The sequence below is a fragment of the Triturus cristatus genome, chromosome 6 (genome assembly GCF_964204655.1).
Source record: "Triturus cristatus chromosome 6, aTriCri1.1, whole genome shotgun sequence".
NCBI lineage: Eukaryota > Metazoa > Chordata > Amphibia > Caudata > Salamandridae > Triturus > Triturus cristatus.
The window spans coordinates 1,303,465,962-1,303,493,013 of NC_140589.1; the positions used below are offsets into that span (position 1 = coordinate 1,303,465,962).

General features: G+C 41.2%; 1 protein-coding gene across 4 annotated transcripts in view; it reads left to right on the forward strand.

The window, feature by feature from the left end:
- Positions 1–27,052, forward strand: part of UTRN (utrophin) — a 1,396,454-nt gene that overhangs the window by 572,607 nt on the left and 796,795 nt on the right. For all 4 annotated transcript variants that reach the window (XM_085612275.1, XM_085612279.1, XM_085612276.1 and 1 more), the window contains 7 exons: positions 725–875; positions 1,897–2,072; positions 3,149–3,281; positions 7,759–7,908; positions 9,215–9,299; positions 15,444–15,658; positions 18,953–19,070. In XM_085612275.1, the coding sequence (XP_085468401.1) occupies positions 725–875; positions 1,897–2,072; positions 3,149–3,281; positions 7,759–7,908; positions 9,215–9,299; positions 15,444–15,658; positions 18,953–19,070 (1,028 nt within the window). The remainder of the gene's footprint in view (positions 1–724; positions 876–1,896; positions 2,073–3,148; positions 3,282–7,758; positions 7,909–9,214; positions 9,300–15,443; positions 15,659–18,952; positions 19,071–27,052) is intronic.

Here is a 27,052-nt window from a genome sequence, read left to right on the forward strand (position 1 = left end):
GTATGTTTGTGCAGAAATACACCGGTGCGTATATATGCCTTTGCCAATGCAACGATTTTGGCTGTTGTTGATGTGTGACAATGATCAGTGGACTGTTTGTGTCCTGTATCTTACTAGCTGGTTTGACAGCTCTGCTTCGCCACTTTATTGTCATTTGGACTCCTTAAAAATATGCAAACTACACTTAAATAAAACAATGGTTATAGAAGGGCAAGTTGTCACCCTCATACACAACACAAAAGAATTTGCCTATAGACCCTCTGCCCGCAAATGCGTACAGCTGGCTAACGGGGCCTGCCATAAACAGGCAAAATTTACATACGTCTTATCATTAAGTGGCTCATCTCTGCAATCTTCCAAAACGTAACTTACACTGCAACCTGTCAGCAGCTTCAAAGAGCTGGCCTCTTAGTTCTTTTCCGTTTGTAGTCTGTGTTGCATTTTTATGTTTGTTATTTGTTTTGTTTGCAAAAGCTGTGGAATATATATAAATGGGTCTCTAGCCAGACCTAAAAAGTGGAATCTTCTTTCTTGTGGTTCGTCGACTTTACAGAGTGTGTGAGTGACTGCTGCTTCAGACATGCCAGCCAAAGCATTATCGTTGACATTTAGGAGCTTAGTCTGCATTTAAGGTGTATATACACATAAGAATCGATTGTTGTTTATTTGATCTTTTTTTGTTAACCAAGTTTACAGACTGTATCATATTCATATCTCCTATCAGTGGCTCAGATAAGGATATTGAAGAGTGGAGACAGTTTCATTGCGATCTGAATGATCTCACCCAGTGGGTGACGGAGACGGAGCGGTTGCTGGGTGATGGCTATTTGCCGGACGGCAGCCTGGATGTGGAGAAAGCAAGGATACATCAGCAGGTGAGTGGAGATCTTCCAGTTTGCAGAAAACCTTAGTGTTAAGTGTCTTAGTACATCATTCATTAGATTTCCTTCTGTTTACTAATTGGGAGTGTTTTTTTTTTTTTAGGGGAAAAATCCATGCTTTATGCCTAATAAATTAGAAGCCATGTTTATCTTGTTTCAGAGTACCTCTCTGTTACTAGGATTTGATTTGTATAGAAGTATTTTGCCCCCAGTGCTTCAAAATGGTCTATGTTAGTTTGACTAAGACCATTACTTCTTTATTTATTTCCTGTCAAATTACATGCATTATATATTGTATGTATGGGCATGCTACTGGTATTAATCATCTTAAGAGACAGTAGTTTAGAGAAGGCAATGCTGTTCGCAGTGCAGTGCCTTATGTTTTATTGACCTCTGAAAATAGATTTTGCTGGTAACAAAGTGCCTTATTATAAATAAACAAAATGGAACACGTTCGTAATACATTTTTCTAACATGCATTCGTTTTGTAATGAAGAGTTGTACCTGGTGATAGGGTAGAACATTATAGGTGTTAATCTGTCCCTGGTACAGGTATTTTCTCATAAACCTAGTGAGGCTTTTTGAGCATTTGCGGATTTCTAAGCAGTTAGTTTCTAAATGTGATTCCATGCAATTGTGTGTTCATTTTAGATACTGGTGGACTTTTCCGAATCGTGTGCTCACTGCTTGACATCAGTAAAAATGTTTGCACTTTTAGCATTTCTATGTGAATGACTGCACCATTGAAAAGTAGTGCATATTCGAGATAGTAGTTGGTACCTGCTCTCTATGTGTTCTATTTATTGTTTTTTATTATTCAAACCTGAGATCATGGCCAGGACATCCTGATATACAAGATCAAAAATTGTGACACATAATTCTTTTCTGGCACACATTCAGCTGTGCTTTTTTACTAGAAGTATCGACTTCCGGTTGATCTTATTTCTGGAGCACCGTTTCATGGCTCCACTGTCATGGCCACTAACGATAGCACAATTTTATCTCATTTGGGCAGGAGCTGGAGGAAGGACTGAGCAGCCACCAGCCTTGCTTTTTCAACCTGAACCGGACTGGAGAGGTAATCCTACAGAAACTCCCCAACACTGATGGAAGTTTCCTGCAGGAGAAGCTGGCTGCCTTGAATAAGAGGTGGAAGGCAATCTCTGCCGATGTCTCCGATAGACAACAGAGGTAACGTTCTCAAGGCCGATGTAGAACATCCATTTAAGAAACAGGATACTTAAATCCACAAAGTTTGAACTTCTACATCTTTCTTCCCTACTTGTCTTGATTCATCAATTATCTCTACAATACCTTGTTTTATATTTTTCAGTACATAAGTCAAAGGTACTAGTTCTAGTGCAAGCGAGCATCAAAAGATCTGAAACATGTTTATCCATATCTCTGAACGATTACCAATCTGACTGTCAGCTACGTAAATGTGAGTTTCCTGAATGTTTTAAATGGAGGGGTTCTGAGTGACATCAGATAGACAACAAGAGTGAAGCTCGAGTTGGCTATGATGTCACTCAGAACTCCAAGCTGAAAAACGTCCATGTAACTCAGTAAACCATCTATAATGTTATCTTCTGCATAACCCCACCCCCAATTCATCTGCCAAGCCTTATACCTATAGGCTGAGGCTTAGTATTAATGAGGGGAGCCATACTTAATATGACCTGTTATCCCTGTCCGAAATGTGAAAACATTCCTTACCTTACAAACATCTATCATCTTCATTGCATTTTTTCCACTTCTGTTTCTGTGCATTCTGCGTTCAGTAAGAGCAAACGTGACACTGCACTTATGTCTGATAATAAACTCAGAAATGTATGCATCTTGCATAGGATTGCAGCTCCATACCCCAGATTTAGATTCCAATGCAGTTGCCTTTGAATGGCCAGTCGCTAAGTAACTGACAGTCCTGACTGTTCCACTGACCTGCGGCTCAGTTGCACAGCGGAAGTGGTCAGCCGTGGATGTCCAAATCTGGTAATCTGCGTCTACCAAACATGGATACTCCTGCTAGTGTCTGATATGGTTGAAAGGCACCTTGAGTCATTGCACAGAGGAATGTTCGACAAACACTTGCTATTTGAAGGCATGCAACACTCGATATACAGAAACCATTGTTTGACTTGTCGTAGGCTCAGTCGTTCAAGAAGTAAATTGTCACATTATTGACACTATGAAATTGCCACTTAATAACACTGTCTAAGAAGTTTGTTTTGTTGAAATATGTTTTTGAAATTAATTTGCTTTACTAGGATGAAGGAAGAAAGCCCCCAATTAGCAGAGTACAAGAAGAAGCTTGATGAGTTTAGCATCTGGTTAGAGAAGGCCGAATATGCTTCTAGATCAGGACCTGCTTATGATGACAAACAGCTTGGAGAGCTGAAGGTAAATAGCACAAAATTCACTTTGTATTTTAATCAATGCATAATTCAGATTGTTTTTGTAATGAGAGCAAAGAATGCATATTTTCACACATTTAAAAAGCAGAGCTGATTAAGTTGTTTTGAAGTAAGCAATCTTTCTCTCCCTTCCTCGCTCTCCCTGTCTCTTTCTATCTTAATCTCACTCTCCCACGAGTCACGCAAAGTCACATATTCAGTCTTGACGTCTGTCTAATTGTCATGATTTGAATAAGCTCGCTGTGCATAAAGTAGAGCAATTTCTGAAAATAGTCTGTTTTATTAACTAAAGGCTTTGTTTGTTCTTAATATACCTTGGGAAAACGTTCTTATCCTTAAGTTGGTGGGCCAGGCGCCTTTAAAAGAGAAATATGGGACTTTTCAAAGTACTTTTTGTAACTTATGGTTAGCAAATTAATGGTTTGTACATATTTTGTAAGCGGATGATGGAGGTCATTATAACTGTTTTTAAAAGGTTTTAACTTTAATCCCTAAATTGTACCCATGTGTTGGCAGATTTAGGGCCAGCTGGCCCAACCAAAAATTCAGAAATGTTGCTTGCAGTTCTATTTTCTATGTATTTATGAACATCAAAACATAACATTTTATGATGCAGCCCATGACATTTTGAATGTACATTTCCTCCTCCTTCAGGTGGTCTCAGGGCATCTGGCTCTGGTGCTGCTTGGTTTTTCCACCTAATTTCCCATGTGGAGTGGGTATCGGTCTTAGATAATTAGATTCTTGCTGTACCCTATTATTCACGTCTGCCAGGCACTTTTTGTCCTTGCCTATATCTTCGTTTCATCAGGGGTTGGTTGTCCTTGGTAGTGAGCCCTCTCTTTCATTGAATGTGCGGGCTGCCAGGAAATCTGCTTCTGTGAGCACCTTGGATTGAATGGTCTTCTTGGCTCTCCTTTAGCTTCACAGTTTGCCCGAGCTTCTGTTAGCTATTGGTACTTCATGTCAACTGGTCCATGGTTCTCAACGCTTGTGGGTTGCCTGTGCCAGGCTATTGTCTTCAATAGTGAAGATTTGGGCGTTGTCTTGCTGAGTCTGTGATTTTTACTATTTATTCTGTTTCAGTGGAAATGGTGGTGTGAGAGGGTTGCATTTTAACTGGGAGGTGGATGAGTTGGTGCCCTTGCTCCAGGGTGTCTTGTGGTTGTGCCTGTTGTGAGCCTTTGGTACCAGTGCACCTTGCTGGCTTTAGCAGATAAATTGTGGTTCCTTATACAATAATCTCAACAAGCAATATTTGAAGCTGAATGGCATTTCTAATCAAAACATACAGTAAAAATTAACAACGATGTGGGTGCCAGTGACAAATGTGCTTGGTGCTCTCTTGTTTCATGCACACGTATGATGAAGATGATTTGTGTGCGCATCTTATAACAAACAACAGCACACACTACCCATTAAAATTCTAATGCACAATGTCATTGGTTCTGTGTAAGTCTTCAACGTATAATTTAAGGGGCCATGCAGTTCTTTCCTTAATGATATGCACAATGATCATCTTCAGTGCTCTTTGAAAAATAAAGTGGTCTTTAGAAGTAAAAAATAAATACATTAGTAATCAGCCTGGGAGTTTCAAATATTACCAGCAAGTGGAGCATTGCTTTCATTTTTGGCAATGAAACAAACTGCGACAATCAGTTCGAAAGAGAATAGATCTAGGAAAGTTCCCACGCTCTTCACTTTAGTTTTACCATACTGTAAGACTTCTCTCAACTTAGCTAGGAATTCACTACAAAAGACTTTCCAGAGTTCTCTGTGCTAATGAGATCCAAAATGGTAGGTCTAGGTTTCAAAATCTTCAACCTCTCTGTCCAAACTACTCCCTTACACTGCCTGCTCCAGACCCTGAAGATTAAAGAAAGTAAATCCCACCAGTGTGGGTACATGTCGTCCCACACACTTGTGTATAATGGCCCACTTTGTCTTTGAGACCTCTTCCTTTAAAGAAGCGCACCTCATAGGTCCTCATTGGCAGGCAGATGTAACAGGAGAGGCTTTGTCAGGTAATGCTTTGCAGAGAGGCAGAAGGTCACCTCCCTTCCTTGAGTAGGAAATGTTGTAAATTACCTGTGAGCCGCAGGGAACTGTGCCACAGTAAGGCAATGCATGTGCCAGCCTAGATTAGTTATTTAAAAGAAGGGAAAATGACAATCATTGAAAATGAAAAGGAAAATGTGACTGCTGGTTTCATTTTCCTTTGTTACTTATATGTTGCAATTAATACATTTTAGTCATTTCATAACTGAAGCAAGCAAAACTAACTTCTAAAAAAAAAGGTACACTTTTAAAAGACTGCTGCTACTTGAAAAATCATAGCTACAAGCCCATATTAACTTCATGGTTACAAGTAGAACGTTTTACTTTAGCGATTACCAACAAGGCAATGAGATTACCATCTAGTAGTTTTGCAAAACTTAAATCTTTTAGTGGAAGGGTGAAAATAATTTTTTTTTCAACCTGTAAATCACATGCCCCATCTTTGGTGTAACAAGATTTCATCTCAGCGGAGTCAGGTTTTTCTCCAAATGTGTGTGGTGAACGTTTTCTCTACATTTTGCTGAATTACAAAAATATAAAAAATGCCAATTTCACAGCATCAACAGTTTTCATGTTTTGGGGAAACGCACATGCAGCGTGGAACTGTTCATCTGTTCTTCGCCCCACCAAGGTCCAAGAACCAAGTATCCAGAGTCCAACAGCTCAAACAATTGTAGGGGAAAGATTCCAAAAAGATGGTTATCTTTATATTAACTTGTAGACTGTTTCCTCCAAAGGCAGTTGTTTTCTGTCAGTTAAACTTATGTTTTAACCAGTTATTACAGAATTTTACATTCATCCGCCTTTCCATTTACCATCTTTCATGTTTCAAAGAATGAATGTCTCCCCTACTTGATCCCACTGATAGAAGCGATGGTATTGCAGTTACTTAACACACCACATCACACATACAGGTGAGGTCTACTTAAAGACAGTTTTTTGTGGATTATGGAGGGTTTTCCAGGAGAGACTCTTTGTAAACCTGTAACAGTGTAATGGATCATGCCATGCTTCACATTGTTACGAACCAAGGAAAAAAGCCATTCCATGAAGATGTAGACTTCATTCGGATGGTGTCCTGTGGGTTTGCCTTGAGCTGGAAAGGAGGTAGTAGCAATCCGGATCTTCAGCATGACATCTCTGTCTTCGCTTGTGTAGTGTTCAGTACGTGGCGGGTGTGCTGATTGGTATAGCATTGAAAGTTACAGAATGAGACTATCCACAAGACAGACTCTCCCTATAGAGCGCAAGACTAGACACATTGAGGCCCTAGAATTTGGCTAGACTCCATAAGTTTTGGTAGTGGGACCCATCTTGTGTTGGAGCAACGGGAAAGCCTAGTGATGTATGAACATTAGGCATAATATGCCTGTTCACTTCATTCTTAAAAGTTGCAATTGTGTTTTTCAAAGGCCTTCACAGGCCTGTTCTTAGCTCTTCAGTTTTCCTTTTAAAGACTCTTTATGCACAGGGCCAACACGTGATTTTGATGCATTGGCTTACAGGCACGGTGGGTTCTTCAAGGTTATTTTTATATAGCAATGTGAGAGAACATTTAACAGTGGAGTGTTGTCTGGGTTGAACTGGGACAGGACATAGGCCCAGGAACCAAATTAAGTGGACCCTATTAGTGAAACAGATAGCTGAAAATGTGGTCCACATTTCAAAATCATGGCAGTTTTAAACTTATAAGTGCAAGTTGTATACGTGCGAAAGGTAAGGGAGATGTTATGCCCCTGTGCTAGCTGCGGGCAGTGATTTCGGTAATATCAGAGAAATCAACAGTAAACTCCGTCCCACCAGACACAAATACAGGCCCAAAAACAGCCAAAAGTCAGTCCATGCACTGATCTCTGAGACCAGCCCTTTGGGCACTGCCAGATTGCCCTAAAGCATGGACGTGGATTTTGTAGGCATTTAATTTGTAGCCACCATAACCCATAACGAAATACATCCATCTAAACCTGTCAAATAGATCTCTGTTTCCATAGAGTTCTGATATCAGCATTGACAACTCAGGAAAGCTACCTTCTGGACATTACCAGACAGCTTGAATAAATTAGCCTGTTGTATGTTACATTGAACTGTGTTTACAATACAGCACGAGCTATTACTTTAAACCATGAGTGGGCACTGCTCCAAAAAAAGGAAAGGACATAACTTCTTTTTTTCAACTCAAAGCAATTGCATACATTTGAGAAATAGACTGCAGAGCTCAGCAACCACCAGTAAAATATACTGAATGAGTTTGACACTGCTGCTGCTTTAGGTTTCGTATGCTGAACAGTACATTGCTTCCTGGAACCTGCAAAAGAACAAGTCACGTGTGCCTTGAAATGTTACGAGTTGTTGGTAATTTATATACCAGCAGCCTTTGACGCCGGCTTTTTTCTGCCTCCTCTTAGGTTGTGGCCAAGGAGATTGAAATGCAAGGTGAGAAACTAAAATGGTTGAGCAAGACAGGCCCAGAGATACTTTCAGATAAAAGCTGTAGCCTGCAGGAGAAAGATAAACTTACCGCCAGATTAAGGACCATCGGCATGAACTGGAACAAGGTATGACTTTCACGCTATTGATTTCTGATCTTTGCTGAAATGTGTCTGGCACCTACTGACATCGCTCTAAGCAATAGTTGGAGTTAAAAGGCTTGCCAACAAATCTTTTTTATCAGTCTTTAATCGCTGCTTAATTTACTCATGAATTGATTTGTGCATGATCGACTACAACAGTAACTAAAAAGATATGCCCATGCCAATGTCCTTCCTATCTAACTTCTTGTTACCTCGCTGCGCATTATGTTGAGTATTTTCCTATCTTGCCTTCCTCCCACGGTCTCTTTTTTCTGCTTCCATTATTTCCTTCTCTCACTAGTACACTTACTTCTGGGAATTTAAGTAAAGTTTCTCCATCTAAATTTTTTTTCACTTTTTGATAATTTGTTAAGTGGCTTTGCAGAGTCTTAATCACTTTATCTTGTGAAAAGTCGACATCCTGTAGAAGAAATGCAAATCGAAGACATGTTTCTCATTCAGCAAGTTAGTTTTGTACAGATGCACACTTTTTTTAACATATGAAGACAAATGTTCATTGACCATTTCTGGTCTCTGTGTGGGAAAATAGGTGTTACTTAATGTTTCAAGAGCCTCATCCCAGGTTCTGTGTGAAGTATAACTCGTTAGGGTATTCACCCATGCTGGTGCATTCTTTAACTTCATGCTAAGAGGAAGAACTCTACTAAACCTCCAGGAATGTCATGCCATTCTGTTGAACATCCCTTTGGTTAAGAATGTTGAATATAGGGTTTCAGTATGATTCAACTTGATTTGGATGACATTAGGAGAAATTTACTGTTGTTCAAGAAAATTATCAACTGACGTGGTGCGAACAGCATTGCTGTTGGTCATTGTTTTCTCTTTACTCCCAGTCACTGGGGAAACATCTTTCTGTACAACAGAGATTCACAACCAAGACTTTTCCGCTCTCTGTGCCTTCATGGATTTTCCTGCTGTTCTGCCACAACAAAAAATGCTCTAATTCACTGTGACAAAGAGGCACAACTAAAGGTTTGTCTGTGGGCTGTGACTGCACAGAGCAGGCCACTGTAAGTGATATTGTCCAAGGCCTAGAATTCTTTTATTGCAGAAACCTGTTCCTATCAATGAGTAGTGATTCCATTGGCTTACAAAATTTCAAAATACTTTCATGGCCGAACTGAAACTAAAGGTTATCGACCAATTGGTATCAGATAAACTGAAGTCTATTTTTGGAGCAGTTGTGGTATCTAATGAGTATATTAATGGAGGTTGTTTAATGGAATGAACAGAGATGTCACTTAGCTGCTGTTCTGTGTTCCCGTTGCAGGTGTGCAGAGATGTGCCCGACCGTGTCCGAGAATTGGAGGACTATGTTCAGCCACCGCGATACGTGGCTCCACAAAACCCATCTGGTAAGTCTTGATGGCATAATGATGATGTGTTTAATTCTTGCCTTTGTAAACATTTCGAGTTTACACTGAACTTTTAGTGGAGAATTTTTATTTTCTACATATATATGGCCCACTTCATCACATCCGTTGCTTTATTGGAATGCAGTTTGGTTTCCTATTCATAACTCTAGAGTGCAGCATCTAGTTTAATATTGGTTCTTGAGAGGGCTCTGGCTGCTTGTCTTCTGCCCGTGCAAAGGATGGGATAGGTAAAATGGATTACTGAGCAGTATGGCACTGGAGGATGCTTTAAAACTATTACCATCTATCAGATATAGCCTAAGAAAGTTGTCATGGTTGCCTGCCTCCCGATTTCCCTTTCCACGTGTGACCTTAAGTGCACCAGGTACTAAAATCTGTAACAGAGACATCATCTAGATATTTAAGAATAAGGGTGAGAGGGATAACTAAAGGAGGACACTACATGCCACCATACTGTGCGTTATCCCACAGATCCAGTCTGAACCTTTAGCCATAGGTTAGTGAAAGGGGGCATACCCTTTCTACAGCTGCACTCAACACCACATCTATTACTTTAGCCATATGAGGAGGATAGGATGAGTGTATGACACCGAGATTTTGGGTAGGATCTAAGTGGGTTGTGAACTATGTCAAGGAAAGTGAGACACCTATCTGATGTCTGCCAGTCATGTCCCTTCTCATTGTGATACAGCCCGACTGTGGCCATGAATGAACATGTGGGATTTCATGTGTTAATACAGATGCTGTCAGACTCCGATAAGAGGAGCTGCAGAGCAAACAGGGGCTACTCTGCTGCTCCTGTGGTGGTTGTGGTAGTCTGCCACTGGTGTCCTGGGTCCCATCCTACTGCGGCTCTGCAGACTGGACCAAGTACCACCCTTCCCCATTCGACTCTCAAGGTAGCAAGTGTAAGCTGTCACTTGGTTCCCAGGGTGGTAGTGTGGGGGTTAAGAGGTGGGAACTTAACAATTAACCAACAGGCACAATAATGTATTTTCAAGCTCAGTTTTATTTGTATATGGAATAGACAGTATTTTAATAGCACAACAGATCTCGGTACTACACAATTTGAATGGAAGGTAATGTACGTTTGCAATCTGTCACGTTTAATAGTGAGGGGGATACACTCCCTTCTTTTCAGAACTAAGGTTAGAATTTCAAACGTACAGACTCCAAGATGCTAAAGGGCTTAGGCATTGATCTGGGATGCCTCCGGGTAACCATGCGCTCTGTAAATATTCCTTCATTCAATCATTTATCAGGCAAAGTTGCAAATAATGTCACATACTCTCACTAATCAGATGCACAACTCAGTGAATTTTTATTGACCCCACTAGCAAAAGTCTCAAGCATATGAGGCAGACTTGTGTGCATGTGCTCATTTGTTGCAGGCTAAGCCCCGTGCTCAGTGGTTAATTTGTGAAAAACATAATTGTGGGGGCTCTCGTTAGGAGGCAGCTTGCACCTGCCCATTTCTCCTGCTAGCGTGCCCTAAAACAGAATCCTGTGATTCTGGACAAACCACTTAATCTTCTCCCTGTGCGTAAATGAATGTGTCATTAACTGGTGCTTCTGAAAAGTGCTGGTGTTGATGACAAAGTGCTGAGAACCGGAAACCATCAACTCTTAATAAGCACTAGATGGCGCCTGTTAAGATGTGCGTCAGTGTGCAACACCACATTTTTTAAAATAAATACAAACAGTGGCCTTGCCAATGGTTGATTAACAGTAATCCTATTAAGCAAGAGTCCTTAAAAATACTTTAAAGTACATAATGCCTTGACTAACAGGAGGAATGATCTATTTATTTAAAATAAATATTGCAAGAACCGGGGTACGATTACACAAAGTTAAGGCAAAAACCAAAACATTACAGTCGATGTTCTAATGTAGAATGCTTACAGGACATGGAGTTATATTTGTAACGTGTTACCCTCACGGCGTAGCATTGAATCCCACTAAGCAGAAATTCACGAAGCAATGAAACAATTACATTCCAAACAAACCTGCACCTGTTTTCCATACCCTTTCCCGACAGCTAGTCTTACTTTTTGCACTGACAGTAGCTTTTGCATGAACGCTGCTAACTTGAAATTAAAGCCAAACCTACAAGCCCACGGCTCTTCCTTTGAGCAACAGACAGCCAAGAAATTAAAGCCAAACCTACAAGCCCACGGCTCTTCCTTTGAGCAACAGATGGCCAATCATCCAGCTGCACACCTTCATGACTCGAGAATCACTTGAGAAGTACGGCAGGTTGGGGAAGAGTGACTCATTACGGCCAGCAGACTGGCGGCGATAGCTCATAATTAAGCAGATGCATTCTGAACAATTGTCTGCCTTTCACAGGGACTGTTCTCTCGCAGGAAACTTTTTGGCGACACTGGAAGCATGATTGCTCCGGCTGTGATTAACTTCATACCAAGTCTATTCATTAGCAACTTAAGTTACAAGTCAACCACCATGGTGACCACCACCGGGCTCAAAGAGAAGCAGCGTTGGTTTGGCTACTTACTTGGTTACTTGTGGGGGCACTGCCTTTAATAATTGGCCTGCTGCTCCCACGTCGCACGTTGTGTTGAACTGCTGGTGACTCGCGTGGTGTGTGTGCCGGGGCTGGGCATGGCATTTGGAAAAAATCTATGTACGCTGCCCCAGCCCTACAGAAGCAAATATAGCCCAATTAGTGTCCGCCCACCGCAACACTGAACAAAGGGCCTAAGGAAACTTCACATGGATATGGTTTGGATTTTTATCGACTCCCACAGTACAGCAACACTGTTTACTGGAGACTCAGGAAGCAAACAACACTATCTTCGGTGAGTGAGGTAATTAAATTTCCTTTGCCATAGATGTGCAGACGACGCGTGGTGAAGGCCCGGCCCTAATAAATAAGTGCCGGTGCTAAGCGCCGGCACAAATTAAGCACTGTCCGTGCTTAATTTCCAGTTATCATTGCAGTTGAAGCAGTGCAACTGGTAAGGTTTGTGGCCCTGCCCTCATGGTGTTTGCACTGTTCATGGAACAGTATTGATGGGATGAAATTAGTGAGGCTAGATCTGCACGCAACTCTTGACTTCCTCAGCGGCATCTTTCCTTTCAGTTACAGACAGGTGCTTAGCTTCTCTGGTTGCGGTGTCCACACTGACTTATTTGTGGTGGTGTATCTCCATCAGTTGAAGCCTTTTGGTGATTCTGAACTTCTCCATTTCAGAGGCAACAGAGCTTCACACTCTCTAAGTCCTGCAGCAGTGAAGTCAGTTTTGAGGAGAATGGTGTAACTGTTTTTGATAGCTAGTGTCAACGTTTTCTAAAGTGTGACTGATTCTGTGAAATTCAAAGAAAACATGGGCCCCTATTAGCAATTATTTTATTGCAATAACATTAAGTCACACCGAAAGTCACCTATAGCCTCTCTAACCTGTCCCACTGGATTACATTATTGCCTCTGCCCGTATAGGTTTCCTGGAGCTGGAACAGTGCCACTTTTACTAAATGTTTTGCCCATGCCGGGGACAACAGCTGCAAGTGTTAGGAAGCATTGCTTACTGCTTTACCTACGAGTTGTTGCATCTGTGTAAGTGTGGTACAACACAACTCATGGTGTCAGGAATGGCTCTACTGGCAAGTTAGATGTATTGCAAGCATGTGGGCATTGTGGGCTTATGATCAGCATCATGGTGAGTGATACTAACTCCACCCATGTCGATGCACAAAGGAAATTAAAAACGTTTTGATTGGCATTAAACAATTTGGTTCCCAACCACAAGATGGCAGAATAATGCACAGAAAGTGTATGTGTAAGAGCTTCAAGCTGAAAACCATTGTTTACAGGAAAGTAGCTTGTATCATTTTAGAACTATTTTCATGACCTCTAATTTCATGATTTGATGGTAGTGAATGCACTGTACAGCAGATGTTTGGGATGTTTCAGGGGGGGTTTCCAGATTTAAAGGACAGAGATAGATGGTGTTGCTGGTTTGACTTGTGCGAGTTGTGAATTGCTCCTATGGTGGATAGTACTTTATGATTGCATGCTTGCAGCTTATTATGTTGAAGTTCACAAGCACTTCCCACTATCCACAGCAGGGTTCAAAGTTTTACAAATTAAAAGTCTTAGTTTTCCCTGTCATCTCTTTTGGGACCTGTTTGCAGCACCGCAGATCATCAGCGGGAGCTAAAAAATTAAACAAGGTGAAAAAGCATTCAAAGAATAATGAACCTGCTAGAGCTATCTGAATCATTTAAGTTGATGAACATTAGATTACAAAAGTGACCAAATCAGATCATATGAAAAGAACCTTGAACAAGGTGAATCACATAAAATATACCTTTTATTCTGTCCTTCATGTATAATCCATTTCCCATGGAACATCAATTTCTCTTGTTTGCCACGGGATCACATTAAACACAAATGCTTCCAATGTAAGGAATTTTATTACAAGAATAGTATTAAACTTGGGAAGGATAGAGTAATAGGACAATATACCCAGAAGGAGCCCTGGGGATTACTGAGTCCCCATAGTGCACAGAATAGAAGTACCAGAAAAGCACCAAAATAAAGGGTGATGTGGATTATGAAAAAGAGGATAAAAGGCATTCAGAATCTGATGCAGGGATGTCGGAGCCTGCATATTGCAGTTCTTCAAAAATACTGTATGGAAAAACAATACTGAACTTCAAAAGAGACAGCCATGTAAAATAAATCTGCAGACCCAACTCCAAAATATCATCAACTCTGAAACAAAATTATTTTTAGAGACTCTGTGGTCTGATACACAGGCTAAATCAGTTATATTGGATGTGACACAAAATAGAACATAGTTGGACTTGGAATATGGGCACAGTCTGACTAAGTCTCCACATTCACACCTAAAGTAACATTTCTCAAAGTTGTGTGGGCCTTTTTTGTTTCTCCTAATACTTTTGTGGTACCCTCTACTGTGCTTTTTGCAATTAGTTTTCTTTGCTTCTGTTGCTTATCTTCTCCAATGTGTTCAAGGTTGTGGCTCACTCTTCCAAATATGCCACCTTCCCATTGTACGACTGATTGGTAGATTTAAAAAACAATTTGGTGGGGGTGGTGAAAGAGGTTATTTTCAGAGGTGTCTGTTTGTCAGCTGACCTGTTTTTTTGCTTTGGAGACTTTCTAGCAGGGCTCTTTGAAAATGTTTTAATACAAATTTTGTGTGTTGAATGGTACAGCAAGCATGACACATTCAGGATAAATATAGTTATTTCTGACCTACATAAAAGTTGGGTTTGGGTTAGTGGGTGACCTCGCACATAGATTGAAATCTGTACTGTAACAAGATTGTCTTTGCCTCAGTCTATAGCTGTAGGTCTAATTCAAGACTTTGATCTAAAAATTTGATGTTGATTCCCTATTCTCTGGGTAGCGGGACATTGGATATCATTATAGACTTATCACACAATCAGTCCATCTACATGCCATTTTTATTCTTGAGATCAGATTACATGTATCAATGGTGTGTTGATAAGGCCCACTTTGAGGTGTGGATTGACCTGCAGTGGGTGGAAAATAGAGTTAAATGAAGCAGAGGAATTCATATGTGATTAACGGTTGGCCAGGGTCTCAAAAGTCAACCAGACCAGTAAGAAATGGTCTAGAATTACAATATATTTTAAAGGATGAAATGGCTTCTGGAAAGAAAGGAAATCCTAAACTAGGAAGAATTGGTACTGCATGGAGACAAGCTTCCTCTTTTTGCGACATACAGAAATATTGCTAAGCAAAATCAGCAACATATTTCCTAGACTAAGACAAGATTGCTGCATGAGTAAGTCTGCAAGAAAGAAAATTTGCTGTTTCCTGGGACAACAAAAGAGATACAATTTGCTGAAAATTGTCAAATTCAGTGTCTAACAGCAATATCAGCTAATTTGAAACATTCCCACACAGTTTGTCATTACTGAAGACGCAAATTTCATGTATGTTTAAATTGTTCCACTGTAAATGTTTACAAATGGATTCTTTATTATGCTTTTCAAGGTTTCTGGACATCAGTAGAAAGTAATATTATTATCATGCCCCAAGCAGGGTATATAGTTGTTAAAGCGAATTAGAAATGCATACAAATCATGTTTTTCTCTATATTTTAGTCTATTCTCCTGTGCAAAAAGTGGTGCTGGTGTCTTCTGCGAATGAAGTTCCCCTGTCATCCCCACGTAGCTACGAGCTTCCAGTACCAGTGGATCTGGATAGGACTGCCACAGAGTTGGCAGACTGGTTGGTGTTGATTGACCATATGCTTAAGTCAAACATCGTCACTGTAGGAGACACTGAAGAGATTACTCAGACCATATCCCGGATGAAAGTGAGTAGCATTCATATTTCACTTTCTAATAGTATTACTTAGATTTGTGATATACATTTCTTTATAATGTCTTTGCTGCACTCTTTCTATGGCTGTTTCTGTTCACTGTTGGCATACAACAAACTTATATCTAGGTAATCTTTGTTAGCTCAAATCTGGGTCATGTGGATGTGTTTTTAGTCAGTATGCGCTATGAAAGCAATCTTCTGTAGATCTGGTCATAGTCAGACTTGGAATGCTTCAAAAGACTGCAGAGAATGCAAAATCAGGCAGCCAGTCAGCAATGCACCTTTAAGAAACTAAGGTTTGATGGAAAGTCTTTGGGGACCATTGCCTGAATCTTTGGAACAGGGTCAATCCTTTGAACAGAACTGAAATAAAGCTCTCTTCAAGAGGAGTATGTCTGTCTTGCTCTGCTGATGGTAACTCAAGAAGTATTGTAGAAAAGTACAGTAACATTATATACCTGCCTTGGGCTACATGCATTGTCATTGTTTCAAGATGGGAAGGATTGGAAGATGTAGCATGAAAATAGTAAGACGTGCAAGGGACAATGAAAATGTGTATGCAGAAAGGAGTATATTATAACAAGAAACATATTTGATTGAGACATCTAGCTGCAGATTGCTAATCTTCGAATATCCAAGGCATCAGACTCGATCAGGAAGCTTTTGCATGAACCCTTGCGCCCCAGTAGGTGGCGTCAGTCAACTGTTCATGACGATGTCGGTGTCGTCTGTGCCGAAAGTGACACCTGCATCACCTAAATAGGTGCCCCCTCGGCGCACTGACGTCAGTTCTTTTCTTTCCGTGCCAGCTAGCGCAGATCCGTGAAGAGAGCTACCCTCTGTCACTTTTTGACAGGCTATTTTCGACGTTATTTGGTGTGTAGGTTTTCGTCGATGCCGATGAAGACTTCTGGCTTTAAACCGTGCGGCACCTGCCATTGCGCCTTGTCGGTGACAGATCCACACTTACATTTGTCTCTGGTGCCTGGAGCGTGACCACGACTCAAAGTCGTGCTCCTACTGCTGGGCTGTGGCTCGGAAGGCATAGAGGGAGCGGTCCCGAAAACTGCTTGCAGCCTGGCGTTCATCTCAATGTTGCTCACCTCCGAGGTCTCGCTCCCGGTACCAGTCAAGGGGAAGGTCCAGGCGCCGCTCTGGGAGTTCTAAGTCCTCGTCCTCCCGCTCAAAGTTGTCGAGTCAGTCAGGCAAGAGGCATAAGAAACACGAAGTTGAATCAAGCTCCCTCTTCTCCCTTTCCATCGGCCAATGCAACAGAGGAGCCTTGGCGCTTTAGGCCTGGTTCTGCGGAGCCTGCCTCTGTATAAGCTCCACACTTACCTGTCTTTCCAGGGGCACGAGCGAACCCCACACAGCTTAAAGAATTCATGATGCCATGTGCCTCATGTTTGGGTGACCTGACCCTTCCGGTGCGCCTTCGGGATCCAGAGGGTCAGAGGTTCGGTTCTATGCCAGTGGCTGCAGGCCCCGGCGCTTATGGCCCCAAATGGTTCTGGTGGTGGATCCCTGCGAACATCCCCATTGCTTGCCCCCATGCAGAGACTTGCCATGCTGGTCCCAATCTTATCCCCAATGACTTGGAGCCGGATCAGTGCCTTTTGACACTGATTTTGGCACCAACGGCACCCTTGGTTCCTAGGTCGGTTCATGAGCCTTATTTTGATGGGCTAGGGTTGGAGGAGGATTAAGAGGGTCGCTGGACCCTTTACAAGACCAGCCTGAGCAAGAAATGGATTAGTATGAGGAAATGGGTGAGGCCAGTGGACTGTATACCTCTCCAGATTCTGGCCTGCTATCTCCCCCTACTGTGGTTATGGAGTAGGGAGCGTCATATGTATGGGAGTGAGAAGGGTAACTGAGGTGCTGGACCTTCAGCCCCCTCTTCTGTGGGTATCAAGACAAACATCTTGACGGAGGTCGTGCAGCTGGGTGTCTCCTCCTTGGAACCCCTCCTGCCTTTCAACGAGGCCTTGGTTAATGTCCTTCTGGGAGCCTGGCCCAAGCCCAGCAAAGGGGCTTCTGTGATAGGTTAATCACCCGCTGCCATCGCCCTGCACCAGGTGTCCCAAAATTCTTCACCAATCGCCCTACCCCGAGGGCTTGGTGGTCCAATCCCTTACCTCACAGAGTGCAGTCCCATCCGCATTCCCGGACGGGGAATCAAAGAGTCTGGATAGTTGGAGCAAGAATATTTTTCTTTCCGCCAGTCTTGCATTGCTGGCAGGGAACACTGCATGCCTATTGACCCGCTACGTCCTCTCCTTGTGGGAAACAGATATGCAGGTGCTGCCACATGTCCTGTTGGTGTGTATTCAACGTCACACCTGGCTGAGGCTGCAACCATGGCTTTGCAATGTGGTGTTTCAATACTTGACATTTGTCAGGCAGCAACGAGGGCATCACCGCACATGTTCACTAGGCACTGCTGCCTGGACAGTCAAGTCCACAAGGACGGCCTTTATGCCCACTCTGTCCTGCAGGGCTTCCTGTCCACAGTTCCTCCTCCGGGGATAGTTTTGCTGGGGTATCAATTCTAAGGTAAGAAATCTGCTGCTAGATGCCTTTATCAGATGGACAAGCTACTTACCTTCAGTAACGCCTTATCTGGTAGAGACATATTCTAGCTGCAGATTCCTTACTGACCCACCAATCCTCCCCGCACAACGGACAGGTTTTTAGGGTCAGGGCTGATCCCTTTCAGGGTCCTAGTTCTGTTCACACCACTTTCAGTGCACTTCACGGCACCCCGTTGCTGACGTGAAAAGTTGTAAAAAGGAACTGACATCAGCGTGCTGAGGTGGTGCCCATATAGGTGACATGGATGTCACTTCTGGCACGTACAACTCCGACAACATCACGCGGAGCCGACTGATGCCACCTACTGGCGCACAAGGGTATTGCTCAAGCAAAAGTTTCCAGATCCAGCCCGACGCCTGGGATATTCTAAGGTAGGAATCTGCTAACGGTGATTAATTGACATGTCCTTTTTGTAATTCATATTTGTAGAAACCACAAGGATGAAGTATTTTAATAAATAATGATGGATAACAGGCAAGAAAAGGCACACTCAAATTAGCACATGCTAACGGCCAACTTGATTTACAAAATGCCATTTGTCAAATGTAATAAACAATGAGGGGGCGAAGCTGCAACATAGAACTCACTGATCCTGCGCTTAACTATTCCTATATAATCACTGTGAACAAATCATGAAGCATAATGTAAAATTAAACTTTTGCATTCTTGGAATTTACTTTATCCTTTGCAGATAACTAAGGAAGACCTAGAACACCGCCATCCACAGCTTGAGTCTGTATTCACACTGGCCCAGAACTTAAAAAATAAAACTTCTAGTACTGATGTTCGCACTGCCATTACAGAAAAGTGTAAGTCATGCACAATGTTTACAGATGTGTTTCCAGATTTGTTGGGCTCTTCTCCATACTTTAAAAACATTATTAAAAATTCATCATAATATGTTTCGTAATCAACACTGTACAGAAATGTTTGATATATCATAAAGAGAGATGATTTAATAACTAAAACATAAACCATATATCGAATTATATGTGAAATTGCATTATGAGTACTGTTTTCTTGTAAAAACCAGTAATATGGGTTTCTAAAAAGACATTTTTATAAATTGTTAGTGTAAGAACAAAAAGAGGTAAAAGGAAGTGAAGGAAAACATGTAATTGCAGGTACAAAATAAAAAATATATAACCAAACCGAATTGTAAAATTAGTGACATTGCAACTTAAAAGTTTAATGAATGTACATTAAATTAGTAATAGTGAATTACTAGACTAAATTAAGATGAATGAAAGAAGTTTAGTATTCCTAAACATGTATTGGGTACAACCTGATAGCGCTTCCTAAATAAGAAAGTAGTTATCAGTGACAATAAGAAATCATGCTTTATTTTTCACTGTAGAGAAACAATATCATACCCCATTCCACCATATATTATACTATAATGGTTTTGCAGTCTACCAGTTAGGTTATTATCATAATGCAATGACAATTAATAAATCATCAGATTTACATATCACTGATCAAAATTCTACTTAATAAAGTTTTGGTTAATGATGGTGGAATTGAGGCACCAAAGTGTCATTAATTGTGAGCCACAGTCCCCTCAGAAGTTAAGAAAGGGAAATGAAAAGGCACATGAGTAAGGGAGGCCTCGTCAGTAGAACAGAGCTGCCTGCTATGATTAGCTAGGAATATCTTTATAAAAAGTGACTGGATAAAAAATCAGTTGTAATTTAAAAGAAAACAAAGAGTGAATAAGACTTACAGATCTTGAATCAAAATGAAAGTTGCATTAAATCTTATGTACTTCAGTGATTTACCATTTCAATGTTATTCTTTTATTTCAATGTTGTTCTGTAATGTTTATTCTAGATAGAGCATGAAGGCAATATTGTAAACTTGTAAAACGTTTGTCTGCAATTTGTTACTTAAACCTGGAATCTGTTACCTTTCGGCAACTCAGTCAATTGAAGAAGCAAGTTTATCATATTAACAGATTTAAAATGATTGAAGGAACTCGATTTTTCATAAATTAAAATCTGACTAATTCAGTTTAAATCTTTCAGTCTCCAATATTTCCAGAAATAAGTTTTATTTTAAAATTAAATTTCATTATACAAAATTATTGAGTGGAAAAAAATGATTAATCGGATTTCTTATTAACAAAGGAGTCGCTAAAAAGGAAGTATGTCTAACGTTGGTTCAGTGCTGCAAGTAAGGTTGTGTCCTAGTAAAATTTAATTAAAAGAGAAAGGTGATTTTCAGCTTTTTTGATGTTGTGCCATCCAGAAATAGAAGCATGGTCATTGGTAGAAAGCCATTAATTGTACAGAACTCTTTAGTTCTGTCAATATATTCCATTAGAGCTCTTTTGACATCTTTCTGTGACTGGATCCGGTTGTGAAAAGAAAATCAGTAAATCAACTGACTGAGGTGGAAAGATTAAAACACTTTTGGAAGGAATATTAGGTTGGTTCTAAGGACCACCCTAGCTCTGTGTAGTGAGGTAATGGCTATTGAAAAGCAATTTTTCAGGACAAGAATTGTAGGGAGCAGTTGTGAAGTGGTTCATATAGTGGATCCATAAGTCTGGTAAGTACTATATTGAGATTCCATGCTGCTGCAGGTTTGAACTCTAGGTGGAATTACTCTTTTAAGACCTTCCATGAGTGCCTTAAAAAAGGTACCTTGAACAAGGATAAATGTTGCCTGTTTTGTAGATAGGCAACAACCACGGCTAAATGTAGACGTATGAAAGTGTAAGTGAGGCCAGAGGTCTACAAATGAAAAAGGTAGAAAACAATGTATTGCACAGTTGCATCAAATGGATTAATTTCTTTACTGAAACAGTAGAAAACAAATCTTTTCCACTTTGCTGCATAACGTGCTCTAGTTGTAGGCCTATGTTCTTCTTTTAAGAATGCTTATACATCAGGAGAGAGATTTAGGTAACCCAATTCTATGACCTCAGGAGCCAAATCGCAAGGTTGAGCTTCTTTTAATTTGGGTGCCTGATTTCTCCGTGGTTATGAGTAAGAAGGTCTGGGTTGAGGGGAAGCTTCTAGTGGTGAACATCAGAGCATTTGAGCAGTGTAGTGAATCATAGTTGGTGAGCCCAAATTGGTGCTGCTAGAATGGAGGTGAGAGACTTTTGCCTGAGCCGCCGAACCACAAACTGAAGCAGAGGAAGAGACGGAAAAGCAAATATCCCTGACCAGTTCATCCATAGAGCATTGCCTTTGGATAGTGGGTGTGGGAATCTGGAGGTGAAGTCTAGGCATTTTGCATTGTCTGCAGTTGCAAAAGGTCTATTTGTGGAAACCCCCACTTGTGAAAGCACGAGAGAAGGACTTGTGGGTGGAGTTCCCACTCGTGGATTTGTTGCTGCATCCTAATGATGAGGTCGGCAAAGTGGTTGTCCATCCCTGGGAAGTGTTCAGCCAGCAGATGGATGTTGTGATGTATTACCCAATGGCAAATCATCTGAGATAGGCGTGATTACTGTAGAGAGTGCCTCCCCTGTTTTTGTGAATAGTACATGGTTGTCATGTTGTCCACCTGGACTAAGACAACCTTGCCTGCCAGGTGAGTTAGAAATACTTAGCTCAAGGTAATTAATGTGGAGACCCTAGGTGACTGGAATCCCAGAGACCGTGAACTGTGATATCCTGAAGATGAGCACCCCATCTTGTAAGGGATGCATCTAGTGTGAGAATGATATGATGAACAGGGTCAAGAAATGGCCACCCCTTTGATAGGTTTTGTGTCTTCCACCACTACAGAGGGCGATGAGTGCGCTTGTCCACCAACGCTAGATCTTCTAGCTGACCCTGTGATTGAGACTACTGGTGTGTCAGACATTCTTTCAGCAGTCGCCTATGCACTCGAGCATGTAGTACAATTGCGATGCAAAATGCCATCATGCCTAAGAGTCGCATAACTGTTCTGACTGTTACGTGTTGGTTGGGTTGAAACTGCTGTAGCAGTGTTTGGATATTTTGAATCCTGGCTAGATTTAAGTATGCTAAACCCAACTGTGTGCTGAGCATGGCCCATAAATACGTCTGAATCTGTAAAGGTGGAAGGTGTGATTTTTGTATGTTGGTAGCAAACCCCAGTTGATGGATACAATGGAGAGTAGTCTGTGTGTATTGTTGACACCGGAGATGTGTACTGGCTTTAATGAGCCAGTCATCCAGATATGGGAAGACATGAATGTTCTGTCTGTGCAGATGTGCTGCTACTACTGGAAGACATTTGGTGAACACCCAGGGTGCGGTAGTGATTCGAATGGAAGAACTTTGAACTAATAAAGCTTTATAGATATAACAAATCTGAGGTGGATTGTAATGTGGACACAAGCTTCCTTTAAGTCTAGTTCTGACATAAAGTCACCTTTCTGAAACATTGGGATCATGATTGAAGAGTGACCCTATGGAAGTGTTCTGATATTATGTAATGATTTACGGGCCTGAGATCTAAGAGATGCTGTTGTGAGCCGTCTTTTGGGGGCATTAGAAAGTAGAGGGAGTACACTCCTGTACCTTGATGTTGAAGAGGAACGGACTCTATGGCTTCTTTGAGTAAAAGATCCTCTACTTCCTGTATGAGCAGGTTTTGATGTTCTATAGAGAGATAGTGTCTGCGAGGTAGAATGTTTGGAAGTGTAGTTATGAGCTCCAGACAATAAACATGTTGGATAATGTCCAACACCCATTGATTTGTTGTTATGGTTTTCCAGGCGAAGAACAAATGTTGTACTCATCCCTGACAGGTGCTAGGTGGTCGAGGGGAATAAGCAGAGAGTCACTGCTTGGAGGTGGCACCCACACCTTTACCTTTTGAATTATTTCTTCTATATGTCGCCCTGTACTTTCCTCTTAAGGGGGAGGTTTGTTGCTGCCCATAGGAGGAGGTAGAGGCATGAGGTGTGGGTGTTTTGGCGCCCTGTTTGTAGAAGCGAAGCTGAAAGGAGCCATGCCAGGCAGGGGTTTGTAGCCCCCTCATTGATTTAGCTACTTTGATGTCCTTTTTCATTTTTTTTTAATGCTTGGTTCACCTGGGGACCAAATAGATGCTCTTTATCAAAAGGCACATTTAATAGAGTTTGTTGCACCTCTGGCTTGGAGCCAACTATCGTAGCCAAGCATGTCTATGCAACAATACACTTGTGTTGACTCGCCTGGGTGCTGAGTCCGCTGAGTCTAGGGCACATTCAATTGACTTATTAGAGATAAACTTTCCCTCATTTAAAATCTCATGTCCCCTTTTGTTATATTCATCAGGAAGATGTTGGATGAGTTCCTCCATTTCATTCCCATGTGCCCTGTCATATCTTGCTAGCAAGGCTTGAGTTCTAGCGATCCGCCAATGATTTAAGGATTGAGCTGCCATCCAATTCCATGAGGCATCATTAAGCTTGGATTCCTATCAGGTGGAGGAGCATCATCTGAGAATTGAGAATTGGTTCTTTTACGGGCATTAGATACAACTAATGAGTCTGGGGAGAGCTGACCTTTAATGTAAATAGAGTCTGAGGGTGCAGGCTTATATTATTTGTCGAACCTGGGCTTACTTATACCAGCGCACACTGGGTCTTTGAAAATGTAATAAGCGTGTCTAAGCATACCTTTAAGCATAGGCAGGTATTGACATGCTTTATGCTTAATGGACAAAGTTTAAAAAAGGAAATCATCCTCAATAGGGTCTCTATGCAGGGGAACCTGGCGATATACTGCTGGCCTAGTCATGAGGTCTTGATTAGATGAAACATCATCAAGTTGTGATGGTCTGGCAGGGTAGAGATCTGGGTCAGCATGACCCGGGGGATCAACATCATAATTATCCCAAGGATCATCGATGACACTTGTGGACCCTTGTGGTGTGAAGTCTTCTGGTTCACCCTGTGAATGGTGTGGTGAAGGTGGTGGTGATGGCGGTGAAGAAGATGGAGGAGGTGGTTTAGGTTGTAGAGAAGGAGGAAGAAGAAGATTCAAAGGGCTGTTGAAAGTGTTTTTTTCTTTTTAGCAGGCATTGTTACATCTACGGCCTCCCCAAAGAAAAACTTACCCTCAGTGCAAGGTTGTATATGAAGCATTTCTGCTTCGGATTGAGCCACTCCTGCATGATTCGGAGGATTGGTTCTCAAGGCAAATTGGATGTGGAAGCTGAAGGTTTTGGTACCGAAATAGTTTTCTTTTTCGGATCTGAGGTGTTCTGAGTCGACGGGGCAGGAAGCGTGGTGCTCGGATCCAAAGAGGCAGATGGTTTGCTCTGTGCTTAGTCTGAGCGACTCGTAAGAGTCAGCTGTTTTGGCTTGGCTTTTGGTGCCGGGACCGAGGCGTCCATAGCAGGGGGTCAGTGCCTGCCCTACCACGGCCTGCTGGCAGTGGTGGCCGGTAGCTGAAAAGTCCGTCAAAACCGAATATATTTGGGAGATGGAACAGGGGCAGGGGGTACTCACTGTATGCTAGACCGAAGGATGATCGTGCAACTGGAGACTAGTGTTGTAGTCGAAGACGAAGCCCTATCCGGAGTCATGAATGGAAAAGGCCTCTTCCTCCGACGTAGAGGCCTCATGAAGTTCTTCCTGTTCCTATTCAACATCTTGACCTAAGATGTCAGGTGTCTCTTCGATCTCTCTGTGCTGCATCTCTTTGAAATGCACCCAATTGTCTGCTTCCTGATGGTCCAGAGACAGACATAAGTTGCAAATCTGATGGAGGTTAATTTCCGGGTACGTTGCGTGGCAGCTGGGACAGAAGTGAAATGGAGTTTGTTCCATTAGCAGTGCATTCTTGATCGAAGCTGGTTTAAATAAAGAGCAGGTCTAAACGAGCGAGCTCCGGAGTCCACGAATGGAGCACGTTCAATCAGCATGTGAAAGTTCTCTGATTTTCCAGATGCAATGATGGAAAACGTAACTGAAATAATACTGACGAGGGTGGCAATGAACAGCAAACTGTAAGGAACCAGATACTATCTTGAACCAGAGCCCCACAATATGCGTCCAAATCCAATTGTGGAAAGAAAACAATCTAACAGTGAACTTGCACACATCTAGACCCAACACTAGATGGCAGAAGTATGCAGAGCATGTGAATCTACAGCACTACATGCCGCTAACAAATGCTTACAGGGTACATAACAATTGCCATGTTGTATTATTAAAAAAGGGCAAATTATTGATATTGCTAAAGTTAAGTGTGAATAACTGAATATGAAATCGTACAAGTTCGAGGTCCAAAAGTACAAGTGGGACCACTTTTCAATCAATTAATTATCTTTCTGTGTAATAATGTTTACATATAGACTTCTTGTTTCACACTGACACCAAAATTCAGAAATCAAAATATTTGATTGTTTTTGGTATAATGCCATACCAAATCAATAAGAGTCAAAATATGTTCTGTAGCAAAATTGAAAGCAAAATCTTCTGACATATCAATGAGCATACTGTACCAGAGACTGCTGAAAATACCTCCATTTCTTTAATGAAAACAGGTATTGTATTCGCTGGTTTTGAAGTATACTTAAGAATATTGTCCTATGTTGAAAATGAACTCTAATTCTTTCCAGAAGTGACCCTTTATTGAAAAACAGATAGAAGTGGAAAAGGAGGGCAATCTTGTTTTGTACCCGATACAATTAACAAAAATAGATGTCTTAGGAGAGCAATAAAGAAGAGAAGCCATTTTCAAAAACTTATGGCCAATACCATACCAAGCCAATCTGATATATTTGCAGCATTCAAAGGGTTCACTAGAAAGGCAATTTAAAAACTATGAGATGTTTGTATTATATTCAATTAAGATATGGCACTATACAAAATCAATCATCCAGACAAATAGGTTTTAATAAAATGAGGCATACATTTATTTAATTGATAAGCTACAATTTGAAAATAATAATTCTACCAAACCTAATCAGAGAAATAGGATAATATTCTTATTGGGGAATGGACCACAATCTTTCTTAGGAATGAAATACAACATGACTTAAAGGAATGCCCCCTTCAATGTATTATTACCCAGAAAAGGTCTACACAAATCAGGATGGTGTTACGTCTGAAGTCTCAAAACATTAAGTAAAATTAGACAAGAAACTAGTTGCATATGAGAAGTTTGCTTGCTTAAACTGCCATATTTTTTCCAACGAATACAAGTCAAGATTAGAAATCTTAAATGCTTGAAAAATAAGAGTTTAACTCAGAGTTGAGCAGAATGTTTACAGGAGTCAATTTTAAGTTTCATAAAATCTAGTGTAACACTTAGACATTTACTGAAAATTAGAACATTTGCGAACCACTATTCGCTAATAATGGAATGTATTTGCTGTTTCTCCCAGATGTTTATGCTTGCAAATTTCTCCCAAATTCTTAAACAGCTATCCAATAATGTATCTGTCTTATTACTACACCTGTGGTATTGTGTGCTAATCTTAAGCATAAAAATGCTCTATCAGTAGAACTCTGATAGGGGTTTGAGCATTTGCTCCTCCTTAAAAGATATGGACAATTTCAGTCTTGAAAGGGACTCCTTTACATAAGGAGAGGCAATTGTCATATGTTGTTTTAGATGGAGTTACTTTATTTTCATCAACATCTTTATAATTTCAGAGGTCATGATTTTACTCCTCAGGAAGCGCAACAGCCGACATGTCTTTCACCCTTGATGGTCAATTGGACCAGGGCTTTCTCAAGGCTAGTAGAACGTTCCACCGATCATAGAGAAGTAGCTTTAAATTCATCAATCTTCAAATAAAATTCATTGACTGCTGAAATTATTTGCAGCAACAGGTCGTCCCGGGTTAGTCCCTCTTATCTATCGTAATG